Genomic DNA, 17,216 nt, shown 5'->3' on the forward strand with positions numbered 1-17,216 from the left:
AGAAGAATACATAGGATTTTTCTATATAGACCAGGGTAGCTTTGAACACACAGAGATCTACTTGCCTCCTACGTGCTAAATTAAAGGTGTTGGCCAATCAGGACTCAGAAGGATGAAGAAGTCAGGTGACTGAGCAGAAAATTTTCAGAGAGAAGTTTTTGTTCAAGGTTGGGTGAGAATATAGTTCAGTATAGTTTCAGAATAGAAAGCACTAAGGGGTGAGTAGAAATGAGGCTGTGTATATGCTTGTAGGCAAAGTTAAGGTATCTGAAGGAGTTTGGGAAGTCAGTGAAAGACCTTAGGACAAGTTAGGAAGCAATTGTAGTAGCATAGGTTAGCTCTGTGGTTTGCTTAAGTTATTGAAATAATGAGAAATGGGTGAGTTTGGGAGAGAAGAGCCAGAATGCACAGGATTCTGACTAAATGCCTTTAGGGTCTATGGAAAGGAAGGAGCGAAGGCTCCTGATTTGATAGTCCATTCTTTGTAATTGTATGTACATTTGAGAGTATTTGCAAAGCTTTCTGACCATTACCACTATCTGTTTAGAACAGACCCCAGTTTTTCTGCCCCCAGCTTCTGACATTTACTCTTCTACTTTGCACCTCTGTGGCTTGGCTTTCAGCGTTTTATAGAAATGGAATTGTAATCTGTGACCTTTCATATCTGGGTTCTTTTGCCTAGCAAAATGTTGAAACAGCTAAGATAGTATTCCGTCCCTCTTTCTGATCAGTAGTTCATCATGTGTAGATACCGCTTCTTGTTTATTCACTCACCCGCTGGACTTTTTGGTTATTTCTTCCTTTGGCTATTATGCTGCTTTGCACATTGGTGTACAAACTTGTGTATGAACATGTATGTTCAGTTCTCTAGGGTGCATGTTGACCCTACTGGCTCACATGCTGTATAACTCTGCGAGGCTTTGTCCAGTTGTCTCCCAGAGTGGCTGTACTGTGCTTACCCTCCTAGCACATCTTTACTAGGCCCTACTGGACAGTGGTGGAGGTCAAGGAAGGTTCATCATGTGTGCCTCCCTTGAAAAAAGGATCCAGTGGAGCTTCTGAGTTAGGGAAGAGAGGAAGGAACTGCTTAGAATTTGGGAATTTATACAGTATGCTTTATACAGGCAGAGGTTCTCTATGTGTGTGCATGCAGTGTGTGGATGTAGGCATGTGTCAGTCTGCCTGTCTGTCTCTTATTCTCCCTCTGTCTCAGTCTTTATTTCACTCTGTCTCTCTTTTTGTGTCTCTAATACAACTTCTGGGTTTTCTTTGTAGGGCCTCATGCTTGCGAACCTACCTTTAAACTGTTGCTGTTTCTTGGGCTTTCTTGCCATACATACTTCCTGGGCAAGCTCATTCACACCTATGGCTTCATCTGTCACACGTATGTTGATGTCTTCCAGATTTACACAGAGTTTTCTCCAGAGCTACAGGTATGTCTCTCCTTAGCCCCCAACAGTTTAGCTAAATATATATATTTATCTATCTCCCCCAAGAGTTGGTTTCAAACTGTGGCCTTCCTGCCTCTGCCTCTAAAGAACTAGTATCCCAAGTGTAAGTTTGAGTCTTGCTAATCTCTTTGGGTAATCCATACTCAAGTTCATTGAGTCTGAAAATAATTCATTATCTGCACCCCACCCTTACTCTCACCCCCACTTCCACCCCAGCCTGTCTGCTGACCTGTTCCTGCTTAAAGTCTTAAAAAAAACAACAACCATTTATTTGTATGTCACATACACAGAGGTCAGGCACCAGTTCTCTTTTGACTGTGTGAGTTCTGGGGATTAGACTCAGGTAGTCAGTCTTGACAGCAAGTACCTTTACCTGCTAAGCCATTCTGCGGCCTGTGTTTCATTGTTGGTAGTGTAAAGGTCTCCCTACAGCCACTCACAGTCACCAAGCTCTCCCACTTTTTATCTCTAGACATGTTCTTGAATTTATGGAAACATTTTAACTGCTTCACTTGAGACTTCATCTTTTCTTCCATGGGCTGTTGTCGCAGCTTCACAAACAGCTTCTGTCCTGGGTTAATCTATGTGACGCCATAGTTTCTGAAATGCTAGAGCAACTTTGAACTCTGTAGTTTTAGTGATATTACGTGCTTTGCTATTTCTAGCTTCAGTACCAGGCTGTATTGTAGTTTGCCTCTTGGCTTGTCCAACTTCTTTCTTATCTTTGTAGATTAATCATAGACCAGGGAATAATAGCAACAGTGCTAGTAGGCATTGTAGTGCCTGCTATGGGCTAGGAAGTGTCACAAGTATATAACATTCATTTATTCAGTCAGTCAGTCATTGTTTTTTTTTTTTTTTTAAGTATAGAATACTGTTTATTTGGGGTATGGAGAGGGGAGTCAAGAGGGTAGTAGAGGCAGAGAAAGACAGAGAGAATAGAGGAGTAGAGGCTGGCCATGAGCACGTGAAGAGTGGAGGAAGGGAATGGGGAAGGAGGTTGGGGGAAGGATAGTGCAAGGGAGCAAAGAGCCCAAGAGAGCAAGAAAGGAACAAGATAGTCAGTCATTCTTTACAAGGTCCTGAGTAGCCTTAAAATGATTCCCATTTCCAGATGAGGGAATAGATAGAGTAGTTACTCTCTTTAGGTCCTACAGTGAGTGAGTGCCCAAGTCCAGATTTGGACCCAAGTAGCTTTGATTGTTCTCAGCCCCTCAGGCCTGCCTCTCCTGCTCATTTTCTCAACCTCCCATCCCCCAATTCCCTTGACTTACTATAAGGAGCCTGTCTTTGATTTCATACCAGTTCAACTCAGAGATGACCTGATGTTAATTTGAAGTCCATAGGACAGAACTAACGGGGGTTTTGTTGTACACTTTCTGGTTAGGGAGCCAGCACTACAGAACAGTATCAGCTCCTTTATGCCTGCTCTTCAGGTAGGGAAGTTGGAAGGATGATGACCTTTATTGTCTTGGCCACACTCATGTCTTGGAAAGCCTTGTCTGAGTACCCGCTTTCATTTGGCTGTGTGTTAGTTGCATTTCCATGGCACTCTGTTGGAGTCCTCCAGTGTGGCTCTCATGCTTTATGGTGAGCATTTATAGTCTTGTGTTTGCTACTTTATCTGACTCTTCTCTTTCAGATAGGGACTGCAGCTGAGCACCTGTTACCCTGACTCGGAGCATGTGGTGGGAGGGACAGATGCTTGTACACTCTCTTAGATGAGTGTGTGCAGTGGGTTTGACAGAGTGGTGAGTGGGCTTGGGGTAGAATGTATGGGTTCAGGGTAGAGTCCTGGAGCTGGGTTTTATCATGGTTCCATCTATTACTTGTATGGTTTGGCACATTTGTGCCTCAGTTTACTGATCTGTAAAACATGGGTAATATTAGAATCAAAGTCATAGTTTTTTGATGAAAAAAGTGGCTTTTTCAAACCATAGTTAGGGCCTTGATAATGAGAAGTCAGAAGTAGGTTTCCTCAGTGGTACATGCCATAGTGCTCTTGTTGAGGTTAGAGGACAACTTGAGGGACTTCTTTCAACCATGTTAGTTTTGGTGTTGAACTAAGGTTCTCAGTTTTGGTGGCAAGCATCTTCGCTTGCTGGGGCATCTTGCCAGCCCCAGATCGATCCTGTAATATGAGTTCGATCCTATCACATTGCTTTTTTCACAAGCCTCCAGTAACTCCTCATTTCTTTTAGAGTAAAGGAATATCTACACGGATATGCGCTGTTCTTCCAGATCTAACTCTGTGCTGCTTGTCCCCTTGCAGAACTACTGGGTACTTCTTGAATTGTGGTAGGCATGTCCCCAAAGTCTCTAGCTTGGCAGCTCTCTTCCCTCAAATGCTCACATGCACTTGGCTTTTCCTGACTTGCTTTTAGATGGTAAGTAGGAAGCACCTCAGGGCTGTGATAATTTGTTTACAGTTGCAACCCAGTACTCCATCTATCCTGCCTCATTCTCCCCTGTGCTTTGTTCTACAGTGCTTCTGGCTGCCTTAGTACACATGCTGCTTGCCTGGCTGACCTCATTAGAATGTGAGCTTCATGAAGGCAGCGATATGGGTGTAAATGCACACTGTGTTCTGTATCTAGAGGAGTGCCTGGCAGATGTCAGCGTAGTTGCTGTCCAGTGCATAGTTGCTGAATATACCCATTCGGTACCTAGTTATTGTTATCGGTGGATTCATTACATAGAGGTAGACAGGCTGTGCAGTGCAATGGAAATATGAAGGAACAACTAACTTGGGATTCATTAGGAAGTTCTTGAAAGAATTTACCATTGAGCCTGAATTTTGAATATGAGTAGGAGGCACCCAAATAAAATAAAGAAGTGCACTTGTGTGTGGAGAATGTTGGGTGTCTTCTTTCTTTGTTTCTTTCTTTCTTTCTTTCTTTCTTTCTTTCTTTCTTTCTTTCTTTCTCCTTTCTCTCTCTCTCTCTCTTCCTTTTTTCCTTCCTTCCTTCCTTCCTTCCTTTCTTTCTATTTATTTATTGGTAATCTCTCACTGAACCTGGGGTTCACAGATTTCAGCTGTACTGGCAATCCAGCATGTAAATCCTGTAAATCCTCATGATCTTGCCTCCTGAGTGCTAAGATAACAAGCATGCTCGCAGGTCCTCATTAGTATTTAAAGTATTTGATCACCTGAGCCATTTTCCCAGCCAGGCAGACAGGCTTTGTAGAATAAGGATGAGCAAATGTAACTTGTGATTGCTGTTTGTTTGTTTTATAACCATCTCCTGTAGTCTTAAGTGCTGAGAACTTGCTGTGTGTTGATGATGACCTTGACCTTCTGATCCTCTGACATTCCTCTCCCAAGTGCATGATTATGGGCATACACCACCATGTCTGGTTTGTGCAGTGTGGAGATCTAACTCAATATTTTGTACATCATAGTGAGCACTCACCAACTGATTGACATACTGAGCCCTGCTTTTTTTTTTTTTTTTAAGACAGAATCTCACTGTGTAGCTTTGGCTGCGGTGGAGCTTTCTAAGCAGACCAGACTTGCCCTTTGAACTCAGAGAGATCTGCTTGCCTTCGCCTCCCTAGTATTGGGATTAAAGGCTCTCATGCCTGACTTGCAGTTTGTTTTTATAGCAGTGATTTGAGCTCTAGGTCTCAGATCTAGAACTATCAGAACTCTCAGAACACATATGGCAGGAGCTGGTAAAAGGTACTGAAATAAGCGACAGGATTTGTTTAGATTGTAGATGTTTCAAGTATAGATTTTAGTAGCAAAGTTCTTTGGTTTAGTCAGAAACAGTTCTGAGGGAATCAGAAATGACCACAGATGTCTTTTAAGCCACATATTAAGGTTTCTTGGCCTCAGCATTGTCGATACTGACATTTTGATGGTACAGTTCTTTGTCGTGAGTTTTTCCTTGTGTACTGTGGCATGGTTTGCAATATCCCTAGTGTTCATCCACATGTCAGTAGCATTCATTCCCAGGGTGAAGTCCAGAGATATCTCTGTCAAATGTCTGATACTGTTGCCATTGTTGAGTCTTCAGCAAGTGATTCAAGGAGAGAAACAGTCATACCTTTATACTAAATCAAGAGTTCAGTCAAGCAGTTTGAGCAGTCTCTTAGAAATGATATTTCTACAGCCAACTAATGAAGGCAGAAATAAAGTGCCTGTAAGACCACATGGGCCTGGGATTCAAAGAAGAACTTGCAAGGGGTGAGATGCTTGTATTGGATGGAAGAGAATGATTAGCTGTTTTGGAGAAGAACACATTTCAAACATTCCCTAGGACCAGAAGACACACAGTTTCCCTGAGAATAGCAGGAGGTAGAGAGGAGAAGGTTAATGGAGAAACCAGGCTGTAGGGACCCCTTTATGCTGTCTATGGAGGGAGGCCTTTTAGCCTTATTCGTGACAATCATTTAAGACTTATGGTGTACAGCAGTACAAGCTTAGAACAACCGGACAGGAGTCAAGCTCCAGCTGCATTCCTTCCCAAGATCTCAAAGGTTGAAAGAAAGGATATAGTTGGTGATGAGCTTCTGAGCTTCTTAGGTTGTTACAACAGGTAGGATGCATTCCTCATGACCGAGGGCCCCTGTTGTGTTTTGCTGAGACATTTTCAGTGCCCTTGGTCCTTGCTGTGTGGTTCCGAAAATCAGCACCTGTTTCTTTGAGGCCCTTGGGAATCTCTTTGGTTTACCATTTCCCTCTTCACTTGGCTAGGAAGTCTTATGTGACAGAATGTTAACAAGGGATTGTATGTTCACACCTTTGTAGTGTCCTTTTGTCTATAGTGTGTAAGGTCCCACTTATACTCAGGAAAGGAGTGGATGATGCAGCTATACATCAAAGAAGTGGATTGATGCAGAGGCCAGACTCTATAGCTGCCATAGAGTTCTGTCTCCCCGTAAACCTCCTGTCCCTTCATGGCAGTGGTCAAGTCTGTTATTTCTCAGTAGTCTCTGTCTCTGGTGCCTGACATGTTGTAACACTCATCAAATAAGTAAAGTCTGTGAGTGAGCTCTTGGTAGGCAGATGAGCAGTACTTTCTGCCTAAGTCCTTAAACCAATGATTTCATATTGAAACAGTCTAGTCACTTTGACATTGTTTGTATCTTCACTCTAGAGAAAACTATAAACATTTTTACCTGAGATCTCAAATTATTTATTTTTACAGCTGCCAATCAGGCCTATTATGTCAGAGAGACAACACCAAAAAATAATTTAGGGCTACATTGCAGGAAACTGGCAGATTTCTTAAAACCACTGAAATCATTGTCAGATTTGAAGCTTTAAGAATGGTGTGTTGTCTGAAGTTTTACTGCAACTGCTAGTTAATAAACATTATTTCAGGAACCTAAAAGTACTGTTTTCTAACAGAAGAAGCAACACTGTAGTGTGTGATTTCTGTATTGTTAACTTGGTGGTCATTGCTTACATTCTCTGGACTTGTCATCAGGAACATCTTAGGCAGACGTTCAACTTGGAGTTCTTCATTGAGAAGGACACTAAAGCCAGTTTTATCCTCACCCTTGATAATCCTCACCGTTGATATTGGGGTTCAGGAAAACCCCTGTGTGTTCTGGGAAACTGAACCACACAAAAACAACCATTGCACATTTCTCTGGCCTATCAATTTTGGTAACTTTTTTTCTGAAGATTTATTATTTTAATTTATTAATGTGTGTGATGGGAGTATGTGCATAGGAGTACTGATGCCAGAGGAGACCAGCATTGACTGGAGGATCCCTAGGAGCTGGAGCTATTGTAGGCATCTACTTGTGTGCTGGGAACAAAACTCAGGTTCTCTGCAAGAGCACTTTGTGCTCTTGACCACTGACAGCCACCTCTTCAGTCTGGTGGGTGGGTGTTTGTTTTTGTTGTTGTTTTTAACCTAGACTGCCTTGAACCTGCTGTGTGGCTGAGGGCGACTTTGAACTTCTGGTCCTACTGCCACTGCCTCCCAAATGAAGAAACTACAGGCCTGAGCCATCACACTTTGCTCTAATGGTGTGTGTGTGTGTGTGTGTTTACAAAATCCAAGCCAAAACAAAAACACCCAAATATCTTGGCACTGTGAATGCTGCCCAATAATAGTGTTTGCCTAGCATGCATACACCACACACATAAATTTGAAGATGGCCCAGTTGCCATATAAGCATGAGGACCTGAATTCAGATCCCCAGAACACAAAACCTGGGTACATGAGGTCTAACTGTCATCCTAGCACTAGGGTTGTGGGCACAGGTAGATCCCTGCAGTTCATTGGCCAGACAGTCTAGCTGGGTTATTGTACTTTAGGTTCAGCGACTGTCTCAGAAAATAGAATGGAGAGTGCTTGAGGAAGACACTCAGTGTCCAGCTTTAGCCTTCACAGAGACACGTTCATGCACCTGTGCAGACACCTATCTACATTTGCCTGGACATATATGTATAGAACACATAGTTTTTCTTTTGATGATGAATGGGAAGTAGTCCAAAGCCAGACATTTAGAGGCCAAGACTTCGAAATTGTATTTCTACTACATTTGATCAATATAAATCATAATGTGAGCCCAGATTCAAGGACAGGGCTTGATTAAGATTCAATTTAACTGATTGGCTTGTTGTGAGGAGCTGCAGAAAGATATCTGCCAAGGGCCCAGTAAGGTATTTAATTCCTGTAAGGCTTTGTTTACAAAACAAAGATGTAGTATATCCTAGTCTGGCTGTTAATAAGTACTATTCAAGGGGAAAAGCCAGCAGGACTCATCTATCACTGTTCTTGTGATGTTCTTGTGATCCTTAAAATGCTGGCCTTTCCTTTCTGGGACTATCTTGAAAGTACACAGTCATTGGGAGTTGGTGTGTGCATTGCACTCAATCCCTGTTAGGTCTGTGTGGAAGAGTGCATGTCCTGGCACTGTCAGCCTGTGGAGGGCCAGCACACTTGTAGATTCCTAGTCTCACTCTAAGATAGTGACTGAATCTCATTCAAAAGAACGTTCAAGCTTTTCTTTGCTGCAACTGTTGTTGCTTTTATTATCTTCAAGTAGTTTTACTCTAAGGGTAGGGATAGAAATGGGAGAGGATAAGTCAACTCCAAGTACATGATCTCACTGTCTCCGAACACTGAGGTTAGGCATAGTCATGTGGAGAAGGGTTAATCCCCTGGACAATTTGAAAAAGCCTTTTGTTCTTTGTCTGAAAAGTAGATGAAGGCTTAATTCAGAGTTACATTGAAGAGATTAGAGACGGAAATTTAGAAGCAATAAACCACAGTTTATTTTAATAGTCTTTTAAGTTATTTTCAAATTCCAGGAGGCATGAATTCTGAACTTTAACTGGACAGAGAATGTTGATCATTGTCAAAAGATAGTCCTTTGGTTTCTCTGAATGGAAAACTTGATATATAATGAAAGGGTTTTGTTTTCCTAACTTGTGACCATTCTGCATCATGGTAGATAAATGAGACTGCTTCCGTTAGTCTGTGGGAAGGACTTCTGTATGGGAATCAGGTTATCATGCCTAATATTAACAGTGTCAAGTTGAGGTACAGTGTGGAAAGGTTAAAAAAAAACCCTCACATCTGCTGTTACATGTTGTTAACTCCCTTAGCAGACGTTAAATCATTTCAAGTACAATAATAGTGTGGGAGGTAAATTAACTAACCATTAACAATCTTATAAATACACAATTAACATGCCAGCATTTATATGACACATTGATGGGGCAGCAGTAATTTTTGATTGGGAGTTTGCAGACCTTTGAGAGAAGCCTCAGGCTGTTGCTTATTCAGATAGGTTTTCACAGACTGCAGGTGAGGGCTGCTAGTTCGCTGGAGAGCAGTGGGTATGGTACTTGGAAAGGAAAGGAGCTGAGGGCTCTTTGTAGGCATGGCATTTAGTTTTACTTGCAGGTCCTTAATGAGTGGAGGAGTACAGGGGAGGGCTCAGTGTTTGGGGTGAATTATTTGAAGAAAGATAAAATACTACAGCTATGGATTTATAGCTGAGGTCACATAAATTAGTCACATTTTCAAAAATGTCCTGGGGTAGGGTTGGAGGCATAGCTAGAGGTAGAGTGCTTACCAGGCATGCAGAAAGTCCTTGGGTTTGATCCCCAGCATTCAAACCAATCAGCCAGGCGGAAAACGGATTTAGACCTAACTTGAAGTAAGAGCTCTGCGGTTTCAGGTTGAAAGCAAATGAGCTCTTACATTCCTGCCAAGTGGGACATTTCTGATGTTTTCCTTCCTTCCTTCCTTCCTTCCTTCCTTCCTTCCTTCCTTCCTTCCTTCCTTCCTTCCTCCCTTCCTTCCTCCCTCCTTCCCTCCCTCCCTTCCTTGTTTCCTTCCTTCCAAAAAAAAATCTTTTTCAATAATTATTACAGGTTCTGCTTTTTTTTCTGTTGTAAATAAAATTACTATAGCATTAGCAGAGAGTCTAAGAGTCTTGTTTATAGCTGAACACATTTGTGTCTTAAAGTTTTTATGAAGACCTAGGAAGAAATTTCTCTCAGGCCTCAGAACCCAAATAGCCCAGCAATGGCATGTTTACAAATGGTTTATGGTTACTGTTTGTCACAGTGGTAGGACCTGTGCTCTGAACAAGTTTCTTTTTCTTTTTTTTTAAAAAAGATTTATTTATTTATATGAGTGCACCGTTGCTCACTTTAGATGCATCAGAAGAGGGCATCGGATCCTATTATAGATGGTTGTAAGCCACCATGTGGTTGCTGGGAATTGAACTCAGGACCCCTGGAAGAGCAGTTGGTGCTCTTAACTGCTGAGCCATCTCTTCAGGAGCCTGAACAAGTTTCTTAACCATTTTTCCTGTGCATTTTTTGTTTGTTGTTGTTTGCTTGTTTGTTTTAGACACTGTGTAGCTGGCCTGGAACTTACTGTGTAGACCAGGCTGGCCTTGAACTCACAGAGATCCTTCTGCCTCTGCCTCTGAATGCTGGGATTAAAGGCATGGGTTACTATGCTTAATGATAGGAGCAGTCTTTAAAGGGTTGTTTTGATGGTTATATAAATTAATTCATGTAGAAAGGATAGAATAATTTTAGCTTTTGCAGTCGTTTAAGGTTAGGTGCTGCTAGTTCTGTGGTCCAGCTATAGCAGGTATACAGTTCTTTGGATACACACTATTTTATCTTGAATCCATGCCCCTTGGCTACTGTCCCCTACCTTGCATCAAGCTTCATCTCATGCTTTTCTATAAACCATTGCCAATAAAGCCTGGGAACTTGTGTATATAAAGATCTTATTAAAGAGTATTCAGAACTGGGTATGGTTGCATATGCCCAGTTTTGAGACAGGAAATCTTCCTGGTTTGAGGCCAGCCTGGGCTACAGAATGAGGTCCCAATCTTAAAATGATTTTTCAGACCTGATATTCATCAGAATCTTCTAAAAAGATTGCCTTTTTAGACTATGTACTGAGTTACTACCTGCAGGTCCTGTGATAATTAATGGATATAAATAGGTGTGAGGAGTTGTATGCAGTATCCTTATTACACCAGGATCCTCTTTTAATAGAGTAGTAGGAACTAAGCAGATATGTACTAAATATCTTTTTATACGGAGACCAACTTATTTTTAAAACTGGGAAATGTAGCATATACATGTAATCCTGGCATGCTCGACATAGGGCAGGAGGATCTGTAGTTCAAGGCTAGTCTCATAGCAAGTTTGAAGCCAGCCGGGGCTATATGAGACTCTATCTCAAAGGAAGAAAAAAAAATCATTTTGGAATTGTCCTCACTCTGCATAAGTGTCCCTATTACTTACATTTTGTTAGTAAACAAATATGCTTTAAAGAAATATAAAACAACCACAATATTTTGTAATTGGAATTGAGATAAAACTGGTTAATTTTGTTTCACATAATGTTTCCCAGATTTAATTTTTTTTAATTAAAATATTTTTAATTGTTGTAAAATATACACAACATGAAATGTATCATTTTAATGACTTCGATATCCAGTTCATTGGCATTATATATACTCACAGTGGTTTGCAGACATTACCACCACCCATCAGGAGCTTTTCATCTTCCTAGACTGAACAGTGCTGAACATCTGCCCAGTCCTCCTTCCTCCAGCCTGGCAGCTGCAGTGTCCTTTGTGTCAGTAGGAAATGATATGTGCTCTAGGTGGCCCGTGAGAGTCCACGGTTTGTGTGCCTGGCACATTTCACTCAGTGATGTCCCTAGGCTTCCTCACCCACTGAAGCATCAGCATTTCCTGGGCTTTAAGGCTAATGCTATAGCCATGTATGTGCTACACTTTGCTTATCCTCTACCGTACGTTTCTTTTTTTAATAGTCTGTGTGTGTGTGTGTGTGTGTGTGTGTGTGTGTGTCCATGTGTGCAGAGGACAGAGACATTAGGTGTCCTGCTCTGCTGTTCTTTCCTTATTCTGTTGCACTGTGGCTAAAGCCTACTCTAGGCTGCTGACCAGCAAGCTCCAATGATCCTCCTGTCCCTGTCCTGCATAGCACTAAAGTCATAGGTGTATGTAGTCAGACCTATTTTATTTTAATTTATTTTATTTAATTTTATGTATATTGGTGATTTGACTACATGTAAGTCTGTATGAGGAACAGGAGTTACAGACAGTTGTAAGCGTCCATGAGGATGCTAGGAATTGAAGTCAGGACCTCTGGAAGAGCAGCCAGTGCTCTTAACTGCTGAGCCATCTCTCCAGCCCTATCATACCTGATTTTTTTATATAGGTGCTGGGAATTTGAACTCAGGTTCAAATCATGGTCCCCAATAGCATTCCATTGCATGTATGTGTCAGGACATATGCACAGTTGTTTGGATGTTTAGGTTATGTTTAGATTTTCTGTATATGTTCCAAACAATTCTGAGGTAAACCCTTACGCACACTTACTTTCTAGGGCAAGTTCTAGAGTGGATTTCAGAGAGTATTTATGTTTTCTTATTTTGTTAAGTATTACCAAGTAATGCTTCCTTTGCAAATACCCATTTTCACTTCCTCCTGTTGTAAATGAGAGTATAATATCTCAGGACAAATGTCAATATTAGTTCTTCAAAATCTTTTTGCTCTTTGTACAATTGAACAGTAAAAATAACTTGATTTCATCTTTGTTCTGAACATCTGTTTTAGAAATCAAATATACCTTCAGGTGATGCTTAGCTGCTCTTAAGAGATTTTTAAAACTGTCGTGGTTCTGAAAAGCAGTGTTGGCATAAGTTGACAGTGTCCCAAGGTGACAGTTTTGAAGGACACATTGGTGAGAAACTCTCCTTTCTGTGTTAAGGGAATGTGATCCCTTCTCTAACTATACACCTGACATGCTTATCTTGACAGCAGAGTTGGATAGTCATTGGAAATTGGACAGTGACATATATTGAGTGTCCTGCTTGGTGTAGCACCTCGTTGCTAGTGGGATGTTGTGCTAAGACCCTTGTCCTTATGGAATTGCAGGAACACCTCTTAGGATCCCAGAAATGACATCCCCAATAGCATGTTTCCTAGGGAAGTCCTGAGGAAGTTCCCTCAGCTGGTATGGCTCAGTTCACACAGATTCATCAGGGTATGGAGTTATAGTGCTTAATAGACTGAGTGCTGGTGCTAGGGTGTGTTGAGGTCTCTAGCAAAGGATCAAGTTGGGAAGCTGGTGTGCCCCTCAGGTGCTTAACCCATTCCTCTGATGTTTGTAAGCTACACTGGAGCAGATTCACTTTGCTAGAAAAGAATGTTGTTGTGGTGGTAGTGGTGGTGGTGGTGATGATGATGACGATGATTCTTCTTCTTCTTTTTTTTTTTTTTTTTTTTTTTTTTTTTTTTGGTTTTTTGGTTTTTCGAGACAGGGTTTCTCTGTGTAGCCCAGGCTGTCCTGGAACTCACACTGTAGATTAGGCTGGCCTCGAACTCAGAAATCCGCCTGTCTCTGCCTCCCAAGGGCTGGGATTAAAGGTGTGCACCACCACTGCCCGGCTTGGATCAGTGTCTTTACAAGTGGCTCCACACTTGGTGCTCCCTCCATGGTTATAGAAAAGGCTTCATTTTTACCAATGGAATTTGAATGCTCACTTTAGATTTTATAATTATTTTATTGATATATTGGCATTTTAATATTTCAAAGATCAGGTATTTCAGAAATGTGTGACACTCACTGCATGGTATTGGAGGCATGGGAGACATGCATAAAGTTTTGTTCAGGCATGTGTACCTAGCTTTGCATTTCCCACTAGCCTCTCTGTGGGGGAAGTTGTTCATGAACCCAATGTAAGGAAAGAGAGCAAATATTAATGTGATTGTCTTGATGAACAATGTGCTTCAATTAAATTTCCTTTTAATATCAGTATTTTTAAGATCCGTTAGATCAGCAGTTTTCAAACTGTGGGTCACGACTCCTTTGGGAAACCTCTGTTTTCAAAAATATTTACATTATGATTTATAGCGGTAGTAAATTTACAGTTATGAAGTAGCACAAAAATAATTTTATGGTTGGGGGAATCACTACAACATGAGGAACTGTATTAAAGGGTTGCAGTATTAGGAAGGTTGAGAATCACTGCACTAGATAATGTCAGCAAAATGATGTTACCAGACAAAAAAATTTAAAAAAAAATCAGTTAACTATCATGATTTATGTCATTAGATTTTCCCTTTCTAGAAGAAACAAATGACAAGAGGTTTTCATCTTTTATCCCTCTCTTTTCTTTTTCCTTATCTTTCTACTGGAAATCAAACCCAGGGCCTTGTACATGCTAGGCAAGTAGCCTACTATATCCCCAACCCCAGTGGTAGGTATTTGTGTGCAAGTGTGTATGAGTGTGTGTGTGTGTCCAGGTGCTTATGCCCATGTATATGAGGCCAGATGAGGACATTATTCTGCTGTATAACTCTCTGCCTTATTCCCTTGAAATAGCGTCTTACTGTATCTAGAGCTAGGCTAACAGCTGGCAAGCCCCAGTAATCCTCTTAGGTCTTTCTACCATAGCTTTGGGGTTATAGGTGATGCTTCTTCTGTGCTCAGATTTTTATTTTAAGATTTATTTAATTTTATGTTTATGAGTGTTTTGCCTGCATATATGTATGTGTACACCAGGTCTATGGTTGGTATCTATAGACGTCAGAAAGTATCAGAGCCCCTTGAATTACAGTCACAGATGTTGGTGAGCCACGTGGGTGCTGAGAATCAAATCTAGGTCTTCTGGAAAAGCAGCCAGAGCTCTTCTCCAGCTCCCAACACTTGAATTTTTATCTGAATTCTAGGAATTTAAAACTAGTTTGGTCTCTAGGGTCTATTTCCTAACCACAATGTGCATTATTTTCTGCTGAATATTTTCAGCCAACTTAGAAAGTTCCATCAAGTCCCTGGAATAAACATCATTGCATGTAGTTTTAATAGGACCAAGGAAACAGTTCTTATAATTGTGTTTCTAAAATAAGAAATTAAGGCAGAGACAGGAGGATTTCTGAGTTCGAGGCCAGCCTGGTCTACAGAATGAGTTCCAGGACAGCCAGGGCTACTCAGAGAAACCCTGTCTTGAAAAATCAAAAAAAAAAAAGAAAAAAAAAAGAAATTAATCTTGAGGCAAAGCAATTATGATTAATGTGTTTTATTTTAAAAGCACAATATTATCTTAAATTAAAAGAAAGAAAAATGTTTATTAAGTATAGTTACTTTGATGATAAACTTTTGTAAATTCCCTAGCCGCTCAGAAAGCTTCTGGTCCTTTTAAATTGACAGCCATGGCTGAATACTACCTGACAGTACCTTGCAGACCCTCATCTCCCTCACAGCATCATGAACAGGTGCATGGAGTAGAAGAAGAGTGACGGGAAACATCTGCTCCAACAGCGCTTCCTTGCTTTGAATGGCTCTGCTAAGTATTGCTATGATTTGTTTGCAAGAGAGCCACAGGCCCCAGTGCTTATAAGGATTTCCTTTCTGTTTAGATTTAATTGTCCAAGCTCCTGGGTACAGGGATAGTGTTGGTTTTCAAGTTAGAACTTTACCATATTGAGTTTGTTTGAAAAATGATTCAGCCATTTTCTGCCTGATTCTTAAATATTGCTGTGTGCATCATGTTTCTAGGTAGGTGAGCCTGTGAAAAAGTATGAAGAGGAGAAAATAGCCTTTTAAAGAGACTGGCCCACAGAAAGGATGGCCTTCTTGGACAATCCAACTATCATTCTAGCTCATATTCGACAGTCACACGTGACCAGTGATGACACGGGAATGTGTGAGATGGTTCTCATTGATCATGACGTTGACCTAGAGAAGACTCATCCTCCGTCAGTGCCTGGAGACAGTGGGTCAGAAGTTCAGGGAAGCAGTGGTGAGACTCAGGGCTACATATACGCCCAGTCTGTTGATATTACCTCGAGCTGGGACTTTGGTATTAGAAGACGCTCAAACACAGGTAAACTCTGTCTTCTAGTTGTGTCTTCTTAGCTTCAGATCAGTAGTCAGCAGAGAGATAATGGGCAATGTTGGAACAGGTTCGTTGGGGTGTCTTTGTGTCGAATTGAAGATTGTGGCTGAGCATCTCCTGTGAGAGTCAGTGGAAGAGCCTCTAGTTTGAGGCTGTCAGAAGTAGACAGGAGAGCTGTGTGTAAGTGGAAGTTACCTGTACAACAGACAGTGGGCCTGTTATCAGACCTTAGGGCCAAGTCTCACGTCAGTTTCCTGGAGGAAGGTTCCATGGTGAAAAAGAACTCTTAATATGGGAGCAGGCTAGCTCAGGAATGTAAGTCACCAAAGACAATACCAGAGCAGGCTAGCCCAGAAGTACAGGCCACCAAAGTCCCAGTTTCTGGAGGAGCATTGGAATGTGGGTCAAGAGGGGATTTAATAGAAATTTGTACACTGGCTGAAAGAGGAACAGAAATGTCCCTATTTTGGTACTTTACTATTATTTTTTTAGGTTAATCACCAACCTTCAATCTGAGTGGTTTGCAGATGTTCAACTGTGGCATATGTATTTAGCCCTTAACTGTTAGAAGCTTAGCATTGTTCATTTTCCAGCTGAGAGTGCTTTTGTTATCTTTCAAGGGGAATGCAGTGTGCCAGTGCTTTTATTGAGAGACAGATGAGGCAAGGAGGAAGAACGCATACATACATGCATATATACTAGAGACAGTATTTTAGGGATCATATTTAGAGCATTATAAAACATAGTCAGCATCGGTAGCAGTAAGCTCTTAATCCCAAGGAAAGGGAGTGGCAAGAGATTGGACAACATTAAAAATGTTTATTTTCGTGGTCCAAATGTAAAATGTTAACATGGGAGTCTGTGACAGAGCTGGGTACCCCTCACAGTGAAAGACAACATTGATGTTAGGTTCAGAATGCAGCACCTGTGACATCAAAGAGTAGCTTGCCCTTGTGATAGAGTAACTAATATCACTTCCCAGCATCTCGAGGGTCATCTATCAAAAAAGGGTTGAGTGCAGGTTTGCATATAATTTAGAGCCATTGAGACTCAGTGCTGTAGTTGGGATAGCCTTGCAAGTCAGTGTGATGTTAACTTCTGTGACAGGCTGTGTGGATTTTTACCAGGATTATGCTACCCAGTGATAGCTTTATGATATTACTATGGCTATGCTCTCCATGGTTATTAATTACACTGTAATGTATTTTTGCTCAGCGGATTTGATTAGATATAGTGACGTCAAAATGCTTTTGCAAGCCAGGGTGGCTATGGTGGTTCACACTTTTACTCCCAGCACTTAGGAGGCAGAAGCAGGCAGAACTCTGAGTTTGAGGCCAGCCTTGTTTCTAGAGCTAGTTTCAGGACAGTTAGGGCTACAGAGAGAAGCTTT

General features: G+C 41.3%; 1 protein-coding gene across 8 annotated transcripts in view; it reads left to right on the forward strand.

Moving 5' to 3' along the window:
- Positions 1–17,216, forward strand: part of Mapkap1 (MAPK associated protein 1) — a 212,027-nt gene that overhangs the window by 10,109 nt on the left and 184,702 nt on the right. For 4 of the 8 annotated variants that reach the window (XM_031369934.1, XM_031369929.1, XM_031369932.1 and 1 more), the window contains exon 2: positions 15,487–15,814. The exons of 2 other annotated variants lie outside the window; for them this stretch is intronic. In XM_031369934.1, coding sequence (XP_031225794.1) covers positions 15,556–15,814 — 259 coding nt within the window. In that variant the 5' untranslated portion in view covers positions 15,487–15,555. Of the gene's footprint in view, positions 1–1,275; positions 1,434–14,164; positions 14,189–15,486; positions 15,815–17,216 lie in introns of those variants that run through there. 2 more of the 8 variants (XM_031369930.1, XM_031369935.1) reach the window with 2 other exon arrangements.

The sequence above is a fragment of the Mastomys coucha genome, unplaced genomic scaffold, assembly GCF_008632895.1.
Source record: "Mastomys coucha isolate ucsf_1 unplaced genomic scaffold, UCSF_Mcou_1 pScaffold15, whole genome shotgun sequence".
NCBI lineage: Eukaryota > Metazoa > Chordata > Mammalia > Rodentia > Muridae > Mastomys > Mastomys coucha.